General features: G+C 39.4%; 1 protein-coding gene across 3 annotated transcripts in view; it reads left to right on the top strand.

Annotated features, from left to right (window-relative positions):
- The window catches only part of LOC137979978 (asparagine--tRNA ligase, cytoplasmic-like), a 64,216-nt gene that overhangs the window by 7,553 nt on the left and 42,122 nt on the right, over positions 1–14,541 (top strand). For all 3 annotated transcript variants that reach the window (XM_068827300.1, XM_068827299.1, XM_068827301.1), the window contains exons 2-6: positions 6,719–6,810; positions 8,098–8,166; positions 12,441–12,530; positions 12,964–13,113; positions 13,401–13,487. In XM_068827300.1, coding sequence (XP_068683401.1) covers positions 6,719–6,810; positions 8,098–8,166; positions 12,441–12,530; positions 12,964–13,113; positions 13,401–13,487 — 488 coding nt within the window. The remainder of the gene's footprint in view (positions 1–6,718; positions 6,811–8,097; positions 8,167–12,440; positions 12,531–12,963; positions 13,114–13,400; positions 13,488–14,541) is intronic.

Raw genomic sequence — 14,541 nt, 5'->3', positions numbered from 1 at the left:
CCTACTCCTTATTTTTCGCAATCTCTCGCAGTTTTCGTCTCGCAGTTCCCGTCCCCTTCGCGAGCGTTTGGAAAAGGAATGGAAACGGCTGCTAGGTTGAATTTGCACATTTACTCTCAAACTTTATAACACTTGAAAGAAAAAGAAACTAACAAAAACAAAAACCCGGTATCTTGCCATCATTTGACAAAGATGCTTCACTGTTTCGCGAGTAAACACGCCGCGGTAACTTGATCGTGGCGCCCGCTGAATTCGATGTCACTTTCGATTTTGCGATTTACTTGTGCAGCCAAAAGTACAATAACAAATTTGAACGTAGCAAAAAATCTCGCAAAATGTTTTTCCCTAATGGTAACTTTTCATATTCGCGATTCCAGACTAATGTTGTTTTCATGTCGTTAATTTTGTTGCTGAGGGCAAAATATTTTATTCTCGATCGACCGTCCTGAAAACTTCCTTCTGCTCTTCCTAAAAACTGTGTATCAATATTTATTTACTTTTGCATCAATGTTTTGTTTTGCATAAAGCAAGCTAACAAAATCTGTACCTTGCTTAGTTTGCATTTTTGGGCGTTAAAATGGAATTTTCGGTACTATGTTTCTGTTAAGAAGTAGTATATCTTTTAGGTCACCCATCCAGATACTAACCCCGCCGGACAGAACGGAAGTTCAGTGAACTTTTGTATTACAATTCTGTCAGATGCTCAGAGTGCACTCTTAAACTTGAGGTGAAAAGAAGTTGTGAGGGAACTTGGAAATGATCAACATGTCAGCCTAGAAGGCAATGTTTCGCGATTCCCTTTTATTTTCTTCAATCTTTCCGGGTTTTTAATTTAGTTCCTTGCTAGTAACCACATGTCTTCTCAGGTGCTACTTACCTAAGACTTTTACCATGACACGACACTGATATACAATACTAAAACAATATTGTGTACTATTAGAGCTACATATTGAACTTGAACATCCTGGAAGACAAAACGCAGCTCAGTTGACAATATGGAATAAAGCGCTGTGTTACTTTACTACCACATGTACGCAATTCGCGCCTCTTTTTTCTAAAGATGACAGGAAATTTTTTTCTTTCTGACAAATTATTAATAGGCTGGTAGGATTTTAACCTCAGAAAAGGATGTGTTTCGTCGTATGAAGGTGTGAGCCAAAGGGCCTCTGCTGGTACGACTTTTGGGTGACCCCTTAAATGATCCCCGACTTGAAAAAATTGCCTGGAACGCTGCAGTTCAATACCACCAAACTCAGTCCCTTCTGTTTTTGAGAAACACGTACCATAGGCAACCCAGTGTACGTTCGTGGAGCGTCTAGTTGTAGAATCTTTCCGCTCGCTAGGATTGACACAGAATTAAACTATTCGATAAGGTGGACAGATGCTTTTTAACCGCACGGCCATGGGCCGAGCGCGGTTCTTGCTCTACACGTTGTTTATTTTTTTTCGTTGTGTCGGTGAGCAGACCCAACTTACATTCGGCCATATCCTTGCATACGGAACCCGCGCCCGCAGTGCGCGCGGCAGTCAAAACTGTACTATCCTGTCAATCATTTGCCCTTTCACCGGAAACAGTGCATTTCGGTTGTGCGTGTTGATCTACCCCGTCGAAAGGAAGCGATTAAAGTCTTTATTCGCGAAGTTAACTCAAATAAATACATTATCAATACGGTTTTGCCGTCTTCTTACACTTGATTCGAAAATACTAGCCTGAATTCGTCTTAGATTAGTTAGAAAAAGCACAAATAAAAGCCAAAGCACAACAGCTTACGTTCGAATTCTGCTCGCCGATAACCCAAGTTTGTTGACAAGAAAATTGCCACAAAATGTTTTAAATGGTTTTCTGGCCTTCTATTAATAGCGCTTACGTGCATTTTAAATGGAGTATCGGGAAAGAAAAATTGTCAAGCTGATATTTTTTTCGTAGCGAAAATTTGTATAAGCACTACAAAAGTTTTACTAACCATTGCCCAAAGGAACACCTTTGAGAAGCTGCAAGGAAGCTGCTGATGAATTTTGCACTAAAACCTCGGCCCTAACACCGGAAAGCCAGACTTGGAAAGTTTTTCAGCGGAAGGCTCACTAAGGAAGAGTTTCTAGAGCTTGCCCTCCCGCAGGTCGCCAGAAAGGTGCAAACAAGCTGATTCATGTCTGAAAAGAGTAAGATCTAGAAGGTGCAGTCAAATTTTGTTTCTTGTATTGAGCAAAAATTTATTCAAAACTTTTCCCTCACTCCCAAATAAGAACTTGCTGTGTCTTGCAATTCTACAGTGAATTACTATTAGGCCAATACGAGAATCAACATCAAAGAGGCAATCCCAGGGGTTTGAGGGAAGAAGAGAACATGGCTTATTTGAACTGGGGAACAGAGTAACAATATCAAAATATTTTAGGGAACAAGGGAAGAAAACCAATATTTAAATTTTAGGGATCAAAAGGCTGGGAACAAGTTTCAAAGTAATTTGGGGAACAAGGAAACACAAGAAAATATCTAAAGGGAACAAGGACTCCTCTCCCCAGGAGGGCCTCATCAAATGTTCTGCCTCTATCCAACAGCTCAAACAAGCTCAGTCCAACAATTTTTGAATGACTAACAGGAAAAGAAGACTCTCTAAGATAAACAAATTATTTATGATAATTATCACTTTAGCATGCGAAACAATGCTCAGATGCTTACGAGCACCCTCATGCCCATGTTTGTAGAAAAGCACCATGAAGTATTCCTTGCGGCTGGTTTAGGCATTGTTTCATCTTTCAACATCGGGCAAAACCAAATCAACTCCATTCTCAGAGGGCACTGGGGAAAGAGGCTAGAAGAAAAAACTTGCATTAATCCAATTCTCCCAAGGTAATCTTAGTTTACAGAATAAGATTATTGAAGGAACACTTTTGAGTGCCAACCTTAAGCCTTTTAAAACAAGCGCAAACAATATTAATAGTCTTTAAATTCACAAAATGTCAAACAGCATATTTTATTCTCATATTCAATTAGATTTGGCCGCAATATTCCTTAAAACTATGCAGAACTATTTACCATAAACTGTGGAACATTTCCTGCCTATCTAAATATGCTGCAAAAGGGCTCCAACCAACCAGTTAAGCTTTTAGATAAAGATACACAATACCTAAAAAATAAATTATTTGATGTGATCAAGACATTGAATGACCAAGCAATAAACAAATGGCAGCAATGCACGTTAGGTTCACAAAGTGGGAAAAAATATTCCTCAACTGATGTTTCAATATGCATATTTTAAATTAATTTTCTATCAATAATTCAAGAGACTGACTTTTCACTGGCATTGATTTACATTTCCATGATAAGTTTTAAAGTGAATCTGGCAACCACAGTGCCCTATGAAATTGGAAATAACTTAAACAAACTCTTTAAACTAACATTTACAAGGGACACCATTGTTAATGCCCTGCGAAGAACAAAGATTAAATTGAAAAAAGAGTTGGTCTGGAGTTTATCCACAATGGACAGTTAGTGGCTGCATTCACCAATGTAGAGAACAAGCGCATCAAGTTTCTTCTCAAGCAACCAGGTGTTCAAGGAGCTATTCAATTTCCAAAGAACACTATGGTAGTGTACAACGGTACCTGGGTGAATTCGGGTACGTGGCCTGACACTGAAACTTGTGGAGCCAAACAACTTGTTGAGCTTAGTACTTAAACTGGGTAGATAATTATGTCTACAAATATTGTCTATTCAACCAACAGTTTCTCCTAATTTTGTGTACCATTCACTTGTTGGTTCCTCAATTAAAAAAATCGCTAATTCAATTAAGGATTCAAGTCCTTTCAAATCATCAAAGTTACTTTGCGCCACCAGGAACAAACGAAAAAATACAAGCAATGAAGACAAACTGCTCAAAAATGCACGACTCCCTTTGAAACAGCAAAACGGGCCGGGGATCCTGAAGTCACTAAAAAGTGCTGTATGCTACGTGGATGTTTGCAGAACGATCGCAAGTTGTAATCACTGAAAGAAAACTCCACTCCAGATCTGATAGATGATGGTCGTGCAAGAATCGCCAAGCACGTGGAACACCCAACAGGATTGTTTTTTGTTTGGCACAGCAGATGAACGAAAAATTGTTCCCCTCACTATTAAGTTCCAACCCGATAAGACCAATCTTGCCCAAATACAACAACAATTTGGGCAGCAGGCAAGCTCATCACAAGCCATCGAAGTTGGCATAAAGCAGCATAGCGCTTCACCTGAAGTTCGATCATGATGGACACAAACAAGAGCTGAAAAAACTTCATATGGTCAGACGGCCAAATGCGATTGACCCAACACTCATTAGAGCGGCTCAGTTATCGGACATCAAAGTGCTGAACAAACCAAGGGATTTCGTCGTAAAAATGTTCACTCAGCAACGTCTTCTTCTTTTACAGAATAAAGTTCAAAGGCGATCCTGGTTTTTAATCACATGCTAGACCAATTCATAAACTGGATAAAGTGGATTGGCAAATTGATTGCCAGAACAACGCGTCATGTTCAAAGAAGCGACGGTCAAGAGAGTCACAAGAGAAGGCTGAGCGAATGTCCACCGATCTAACCAATCCGAATGTAAACAATTGGCGTGACGTCGAATAGCACAAGGATAGCACAGTTGTTCCCGCTCGCTGAATTCTGATTGGTCAGTTTAAATTTCAGTAGCTCTCACCGTATGCAAGGATGATCAGTGGGACTTCAAATCATGCAACTTATGATGTTTATTCACCAAAAGCTGTTAAAACATTAATATACTTAAAATTTTATGAATATTCCACTCTTTATTTAGTACAAAATGTATTGCCTTGCTGTGTTATTGAAGCGCTTGATTCGAAGCGAGTATGGAATACATAAAAGGCCATTACGTCATCCATGGAATGTGTCGACGTTGCAACTTTCATTGGTAGGATTACGTAATTCTTGAATTATGTGACTCGTGTGACTACTTTGCTAGCCCTTTACTTCTGTAAAAACCAATTAAATTTAATCGTGACTTTTAAGAAAGAAAGCTGTAAGTTGTTAATAGTGTTATTATCGTATCGTTCATACCCATACATATCCCGAAGAAAGTTGCAGATTAATTAAAACCAGGCAGTGTGGCCCAGTGGTTAGGGCGCTTGCCTTGAAGGTGTTGTAGGAGGGGGACATGGGGATTTGCGGTGTTGCGGTGTTGATGGTTTTTTCAATGCGGTGATGCGGTGAATAAAATCTCAATTTGCGGCGTTGCGGTGATCGCAAACCCAACGGTGTGCGATGTTTGTGTTTCTCAAGCTACGGTGTTCGGTGAAATGAAATCATTTGCGGTGCTGTGGTTTCTTGTTTGATCTTTCTCAGACCTAAATTCAGCACGTAAACTTCGTTAATCCGTGATAATTTATGACAAGCAGGTACCATCGTGTTTAATTTGTAATAAAATACAGACCAACATTGTCGAGTTAATCTTCAATACGATTAAGCTGCTAATGAGAAGCTGTTTTCGTTGATAAATACGTAATTTGATAAGTAACTTGACCGCTGCTACCAGGAGTTTTTTTTTTTTTTCGTAGAAAATTGTTTAGGTATAAACGTGTTATGTCAAGTGTAGACGTTAAAATCATGTAGCTAAAAATAATTGTTGCGGTGACGGTGTTTCGTCGACTTTTCTTGCGGTGATGCGGTGTTCGTTAATTTTTTTTGCGGTGTTGCGGTGTTTAGGGCCCCCCCATGCCCCCCTCTTGTAGTGTAAGTATTTGTAATGTAAGTAGTGTTTTATGTCAAATCACAAAAAAGGAAAACCCGTACGTACCTTAACTTACTGTGACAAGAGACAGGCACACAATATTGTCTCATGGAACTATATTTATGTACAGTAAGCGGTGAATGGAGGGCAGACGAATGGCTTAAAAGGGAGCAATATTTCTCATGCAGTGGACTGAGTCCAGATTTTGGTAATCACTATGATGTAGTATTCATAAATGTGCAATATCTATCTCTTGATTCTTGTGGAAGGAATATAAGATATAATTCCGCTGTATTAAAATCAAGCCATGCCACTTACTTGTGGTACTGACGGCCTCTAACAAAAGGTCTCTTTCTTGGTAACAAATGCCAAATTAGAAATGATAAATTGAGAATTTCCTTTGCAGTTAATTATTTTGAGAAGTATGATTCGTGCATGTACGTGAGACTTTCTCTGTGTATTTTCATGAATGCATTGCACTTAAAATTTATTGTCCTTCATGGCTTCAAAAAAAAAGAACCATTATTGGATTTGCTATTGCATTACATTTGTGGCTTATATTAATTTTTCGGTGAAAACATCCAGATTTATCAAATTCCTATTTTCTTTAACTTAATTCTGCCTCTAACTGACTGCCTCAGTTCCAGTTCCGAGATGCACTCCTCTTCTGGTACTTGCTGATAAATGTTTCTGTGCATAAAAAACTTCGGTCACACAGCTTCTTTTCATGTGTATTTGGGAGAAAACGGCTCAGATCAAATAAGGAGGAAAAGATTGCAATATTTTGGGCCTAATTTAACCCATTGACTCCCAGGGGTTCCCCATTGACCAGTAAAATCGTCTGGCGTTAGACAAAGTAAAATACTAAGTCTGGCCGGTTCAGGCCGGCTTAATTGGGAGTCAAAGGGTTAAAGGCGCCGGAAGCCTATATTACTAATTGTCAGCATTGTGAGCTATGTGTATGTCTATTTCTTTACCTGTTTACTTACTTTTAGCCAATGATCCAGTAATCTACACCTCAGAAAAGGAAGGAAATGATGAGTCAGGGGATGGGTCATTGCAGAAGCCATTCAAAACTGTGATGCGGGTATAAAAGAAACGAATTTTATTTCGCATGTGATAAGTATAAGAAATAATATAAATGTGAGTGCATTTCATGATTAAAATAAATGGGTATGTGACAGGTTGAAATTAAATTCAGGATCATTTAAATCAAACTGGGTAAATTTAAATCAAACTAGGTGAATTTAATTAACCTAGGTTATTTATCAACTGTTTGAAAAGGGATTTTCTTTATGGGGTGTGGTTGAAAAAAAAGCGGCAAGGTTTTTTTAGGGGCTTGAAACCAAAACAAAAAACCAAAATATCGTCTTTCCCTCCTCCCACTTTTCTCTCTTCCTTTCTTTTCTTACTCCCTTTCTGTCTGTACCTATCCCTCTTAACCTTCCATCCCCTAATCCATTCGTCATACCTGCCATTACTTTATGTACCCTTGACCCATTCAATTTCAATGTGCACATGAGAGAAAGAGATCGCTTTGAACTGCACTTACCGAGTCTTGAACCGGGCACCTCTGACATCCCTTAGTTTTGAGTCCTTCGCCATAACTAACCGCTAAACCACACAGGACTTGGACAGTCATTATTAATTTTAATAGCAAATACTTTTCTCCCGGTGCAAGAGGGCCCAGACTCTTCTCGGTCATAGTAAATTATGCAAAAGTTTACTCGTGCGCAATGCGTGGCCCTGTACGGTTCGTAAAATTCCTATCACAAGTTGTGTTGATTCAGAGATATTCTACCAAAAATTGGGTTTGTTATTTAATAGTAATAGCAGCAGTTTCACTAGCAACCTTTGTGGCTTCCCTAATGGTGTTTTTATTAGAATCCGCCTTACAAGAAGGGGTTTCTCTCCACTAACCAGAACATTTTTACAGACCAACTCATGAAAAACGTACGCTAACCACATCCCCTTACTTCCAGCACCGATTTACTTACCAATATACACGTACTTGCTAGCAAGTGATGAACTTTTTGTTGATGTTTCCTACTTTCAATTTCAACGAATTTCAAATTTACCTGTAACAGGTACATGTGATGTGTTGAAAGTTCTCAAAATGGTACAAATAGTAGGTGAAATGATTTGAGAACTTTCAAAACATCGTGAGTGTATAACCATAATCATGAAATGCACAAGCAAGTTCATACGACGTTTTATCATATACTCAGCGAAATTACTACATCGTTTACTCTGTAACTTCTGTTGCACTCTAAACCTATTTATGCATTTGTCATCAACCAATCAGAAATGCGATATTCTGTTGAGTATTTAATGAGTCGATTTAAGATCTAATAAGTTGAATTCTTCCCTTTAGGCCCTGTATGATACTGAAAATGAAGAAGCACCACGTCAGATTATGGTTGATGGTAAAGAGGAAGGAGAGGTGAATTGACTGTTATGTTAATTAACCCATTGACTCCTGAGATTGCCCTCGTTGATGAGTAAAATCCTCTGGCGCTAGACAGAGTAGAATCTTCTGACGGAGGCAGGCGCCACGTGGCGACTAAAAAAAAAAAATTCGGTTGCCAGATGCAAAAATTTGGACGCCGAAAAGTGTCCATATTTTTTTGGTTCTGATCATAGACAGAAAACATGAATTTCTAAAATACATTTAGCATTGCTTCAAGCATTCGTATTTGCTACTTGCGAATGATCGAAAATAGGTCATAGACTTTCACTTAAAACTTTCAATGCATTTCCATTGAAACGAAAACGAGAGGTGTCGAAGTTTGCAAATTGGACATGACACCCGTTTCGTTAGGCATCTACTTACCCAATATAAAGGCGGGCTAGCATGAATTATTAGCCGTGAGCGCCGTACAAAGGCTTTAACTCACGCAAATTGTCAATGCTAGGCTACTCATGAATCAAATTCGGTTTTTACGTTCGAACATTTCCTTTCATTTCAATGCATTTAGACTAAAGATGGTTATCTTGGTACTGTGTATGATTTATCAATCTAGATCCCTGCATGTTCGTTTTTAAGGGCAGCTACCCGCTGGTATTGTGACGTTGTTTTAGTACTTATCTCAATTAATAGACAACCAATATAGCAAACAAGAAATAGAGTTTTTAAAGAATTTTACAGTTAATATGAAGGCGCTTCGAACGTTTGTGTATAATGTACACTGTTTAATGTTAATTAAGGATTTTAGAAGACTGCTTGTCTGGCACCCTTTGTTGCAAAAACGCAGCAACAACACTTCCAAAATGACGCACAATTCAGAGGCACCCAACGATAATCTTCGGTGAAAATTGTGTTCGGGATAGTCAAACTGTTCTAAGAATTTCGGTTCTACGTTGCCAAGCAGTACAGCAGGTTCAAATGGCTGCGTAAACGTGTGAACTATATCCCTAATCTGTGGGCAAGGCTGATGGTCTCGACAGTATTCCAACTTGCCTCGGTTCTAAAATTATCATTTACATTTATTGCTTCGTCCTTTATTTCCACTGGTATCCTCTCAAGTACTAGAAGAGTTCTGGAGTAACTCTAATTTTCAAAGGTTGACCTAGCAAATTACAGGCTTATCTCTGTACTTTCTTTAATAGCTAAACTTTTTTGAGAAAGCTATTTTCATCAGGTATATACATATTTAAAAGAGTTAGAAAATTGGTCAGGAGCTACTTTCGAAATATCAGTCTGGCTTTAGACCTACGCACTCTATCATTACGGCTCTTATTGACATGAAAGACAATTGGTATCTTATTAACATCGACCATGGCTTAAAAAAATTTAATGCTATTCTGTTTATTGATTTAAAAAAAGGCATTTGATACTAAGTATTGACCATGAGATCCTTCTGTCAAAATGAGAGCTATATGGGTTTAAAGGTGCAGGTCTTAATCATTCTTTTTCGAGACTCGTGACCTTTCTGATAGAACTCAGGTTACAATTATAAACAACGTAAATTCTTAAACTAGTTACTTACTTTGTGGGGTGCCACAAGGCTCAATTCTTGGCCCTCTGCTATTCCTATTATACATTAATGACCTCAACATGAAGCCTCCAATCAGATGTAAGGATGTACGCTGATGACCCTAATCTTACTTATGCCTCCAAAAACCCTGAAGAGTTGTTTTCATCCCTCACTCACGATCTAAGCAATGTGAAACAATGGCTAGACTCTAATATAACCGTCCAAGTCTCTTATTTAATGTCCTCAAGACCAAGTGTCTGTTTACAGGGACAAGACATAAAATCTCTCTGCTCCCAAGTGAAATTCACATCTGCCTCAGTGATGGGCATTCAATTGGAAGAGTCAATACGTACAAATGCCTAGGTTTTTACTGGGCGATGAAACCGTCTCTTGCGAGGCTCACATCTCTGCACTCGTCGGTAAAGTTGCTGGAGTACTTGCTGCCCAGGAAGCTAAAACCAATATGTCCCCAAAATACCATGGCGATGACTTTTTTAAAATCACTAATTCTACCACATATTGATTATTGCAGCGCTGTGTGGGCCTGTATCGGTAAGAGCTGGGCCAAAAACTAAATAAATTGCAAATTAGGGTAGCACGCACAATAACAGGGTCTGATTGGGATGTCAGATCTGCACAGATTCATCATGCCCTCAAATGGAAAAGCCTTGCTAACAGACGTGAGAACAATATTTAAAATCTTTAATTTTCAAAACAGTAACTAACCTGAAATGATATATGAAATGGATCATATCGATGAACTTCGGATATGAAAGCAATCGAAAACCAAGTGAAGCTATGATCCTCGCAGTTATGAACGCAATTTTTGCAGTTACGTAAAGAAGCCTGATTCATTCCTCACATAAACATTAGAACCCACCAATGACTAGCCGCCCAAGGTCAGTGGCTTCATAGCTCAGTTGGTTAGAGCGTCGCACCGGTATCGCGAGGTCACGGGTTCAAACCCCGTTGAAGTCCTGAATTTTTCAGGCTTGTTTACGCAATTGCAAAAATTGCGTACATAACTGCGAGGATCATAGCTTCACTTGATTTCATATCCGCATTTCATATATAATTTCATCGTTGGTTCATTCCTCAAGGGAAATTAGAACCCACAAATGACTAGCTCCCAACGTTAGTGGCTTCATAGCTCTGTTGGTTAGAGCGTCGCATTGGTATCACGAGGTCACGGGTTCAAACTCCGTTGAAGGCTTGAATTTTTCAGGCTTCTTTACGCAATTGCAAAAGTTGCGTTCATAACTGAGGGGATGATAGCTTCACTTGAGTAAATATCTGCAGTTCATATTCTCAGTTTTCACATGACGTCACGACCGCCATGTTGGTGCCCCTAAACAAAGAAAAGGCGGCCATGTTGGTGCCTCGACCAAATCCTCCGGGAATGGAACTCTATTATTATGCAAACGCTTCCTTTTGTTTTTGTTAAAAAACATGCCTGTTGATCACGTGAGTGAAAACCAACAATATGATCAATTTCATATATCATTTCATCGTTAAACTAAGAATAAGGGATGGAGTTCTCGACATGTGATGGATGTGACGATGAATACAACAAATAACTGTCTGTGAGAATCTGTAGGTTTGTAGTGCACACTGGTACATAACACGTTGCCACTGACAGAAACTTTGATATCTAGGAAAGCCAACGAAGTTTCCGAAATTTCCCAGGTATATTTAAGAGCCGGATGAAAGGAATTGACGGAGGTTATAAATTGATTGCGTTCTTCTCTGCTGGATGAAATAGCGCCGATGCTGTGGTCGATGTAGCGGCCGTAGAGTTCAGGTTTGGGGCCGTTGTACTGACTAAAAAATTGGTGTTCAACATATCCTACAAAAAGATTGGCATAGCTAGGTGCCATTCTTGTGCCCATCGCTACACCATTAATTTGTTTGTAGTAGCTGCCGGCGAATGAAAAACAGTTAAGCGTTAAAACTAGTTCGGCAAGGCGGATTAGCGTTTCCGAGCTTCGTTCTTTGACAGTGCGTTAATCAAAGACCTTCGCTATTGGGAATGACTGTGTATATATATATATATATATATATATATGTGATGTCCATGGTGAAAATAAGTTTGTCTTGGCCGGAGAAATTGAAATCACGGAAAATTTTTAGTGGGTGTGTACTGTCGTTAAGGAGTTACCAGGAGATTGAGCAATCATTTGTGGAGCCGCCTTTTCGGCTTAACCAAATACTTGTTAAAATCGCGTAGAGTTCCTCTATCATTAAATCAGCAAGTGAGACAGCCGAAAGGCCTAAGGTTTTGTCTAAATGTGATCAGCGATAATGCTTTGTCGAGGAGAGGAAACTACCACAGTGACATGAAGACGCCCTCGTTGTATTTTGGTCGCTACGAAAAACAGTTGGAAAATAAGACTTGTCCCGAGTCCTGTGGATAGCAGAGATAGCCCTTCCTTTCCTTCCAGCAGAGAGGCCATTGCATCGCGTTGCTCGACCTTTAATTATGTAAAGCTACGGTAAAATTGCAACATTCTACGACTTTCTCAAACGCATTTCTGACCACCTTATCTCTCGAAGCGAAGTGCCTTTCTTGCTATCGGAACTTGTCAATGGTGACGTCACCAAGTAATTTAATTTCAGCCAATCAATATTTTGCGTCCAAAAATTGGACGCTACATTCAAAATTTAAAGCCATCGGAGGGCTGCAATATAAAAATGTTGTGACCTTCTTGACAATTGTCCTATTGTCCTATTGTCCTAATAGGCTGAAAAAGCTCAACAGAGAGAAAAGAACCTTGAGGAAGCCAAGAAAATAACAATCAAAGAAGATGAAACTTTGCCACCAGCAAAGAGGGTGAGTGAGCAGCTGTTACGCAAGTAGGCTTGTGTATATTTACTGACAAATTAAACTCGTCGCCAATTGATGAGCTCGGGAACTGGTGCGAGAATTGGGCCTGTTGTGACCAAGGCACCCGCTGGGTGGCATCTCTGGCAACCCACAAGTGGCAACCGGCACCATCACACTGGAAGCACGGTCCAGTGGGAAAAAAACACTTACCTGACTAGGTACTATAATTACCTCCATGACCAGGGACCAAGGAGTACTTTTCAAAGTTGGGGAGGGGGGGGAGGGGGCTGTAGCCCCCTTTCTTGTAATTGACTTGAGATTACCTTGCCTAAACATTCAACTACTCTAACCAAATGTAACTATTGCAATAATAATTCAAGGTATAACATTAATGCATTGATTCATTATTTGGTTATACTGTAACATATACTTCATACAGATAAGGATAAGAGAGTCTGTCACCCATCGTGATCAGAGAGTGAAGGTGTTTGGCTGGGTTCATAAACTTGTGCGACAGGGGAAAAACCTGATGCTCATTTTGCTGAGAGACGGAACTGGATTTCTACAATGTGTCTTATCTGATCAGTTGGTGAGTAAAGGTTATTGACTCAAAATTGTGTTATTTTTTTTGTTTCTGTTAGCTGTATGTTCATTATCATCATCATCATCATCATATCATCTTCATCTTCATCTTCATCTTCAATCAATATATTCTCCCCACACTTATGCACATAGCTATCTCATCTGCACTCTCCAACCCTGGTCTCTCTTTACTGCGCCTACAAGAGTCGATTGAGGGAGGCAATCACTCCTCTTTAGTCCATGCGGTAGTTCTAACAGTTAAAAAAGATATTTTATTGTTTAATTGACTTTTAGTGTCATACCTATAAGGCTGTTACGTTGTCCACCGAGGCATCTGTGTGTCTTTATGGTGTCTTCAAGGAACTCCCTGAAGGCAAAACAGTAAGTAACTTGTCGTATTTGTTGGTCAGCTGTGGACAGGTTTGAACAATAGGAAATTTAACAAGTTACAAAAAAATTATTCAAGACCTAACGTACCTTCACTTGAGTTCCTTTGCCTCTTAAGTCTCGCATTAGTAGGACCTTGCATGACAAGTTTGACAAAGTGAGATTTGAATGTGCGTAATTGTGTGACCTTTCTCATTCTATCTCATCCCACTTGAAAAAGGTGTACAGTGCTTAGTTTAACATTTCGGCGACTTGAAAGTTCTGGGTTTCTTAGGCAGTAGAGACTTGAGATGATGGTTTTTGTTACTGTGAGATCTCGGAGAAAAGTTTTGCAATGATATACTGTACTTTCTCTTCATTCAAAGAGTGTTGATAGGCCGGAGAGCATCGGCGCTTCGTTATAACACATGGTTGAATACAGTACGCGTTGTGTGTTTTTGAATGCGTTCCGTTAAGTCCTCATTAAGATACGATTAAAGATGGAAAACTGTACTTGCATATTCCATTACTAAGGTCTAACAAATGTTACAAAGAAGAACAGGATATAGTTCTTTCAGTGCAACCGAAAATTTGTTTAGTTGAGTCTTAGAAAAAAAGAAGACGAGAGGAGGCTTTCCTTACAAAGTATCCTTAATAATTTAAAGGCCCAGGCAAAATGCTTCAACATCCGTTCGATTTTGTTGAACAGCAAATAATTAAAACTGTTTGCCCCTCCCCTCCTCCCCCCACCCTTTGAATTCTTTCAGCTGTGTTGAAACATGTTGAATAGACGTAGAATCAATATTGAATGAGTTTAAGACCATCCCAACTATGCTTCAACAACCATTCAACATTCCTTTTGTTATTGCGAATGTTGAATGAAGCCGAAGCCGTTTGCCACCCTCTTTCAACGTTGCTTGGTATGTGTATTGGTCTCTCAATGAAGTATCCGGCCTTGTCCATAACTATAGTAACAACCGTGGGCTGAATACAAGGCCTCTCGTGGAGCTTTGTTGAATCAAATGTTGATGATGTGTTGAAACCATGTGCCACCCCAACAGTCAACAAC

This window comes from Montipora foliosa, chromosome 12, assembly GCF_036669935.1.
Source record: "Montipora foliosa isolate CH-2021 chromosome 12, ASM3666993v2, whole genome shotgun sequence".
NCBI classification, from domain to species: domain Eukaryota; kingdom Metazoa; phylum Cnidaria; class Anthozoa; order Scleractinia; family Acroporidae; genus Montipora; species Montipora foliosa.
The sequence above is the reverse complement of the archived record's forward strand: the minus strand, read 5'-3'. Positions and strand labels throughout refer to the sequence as shown.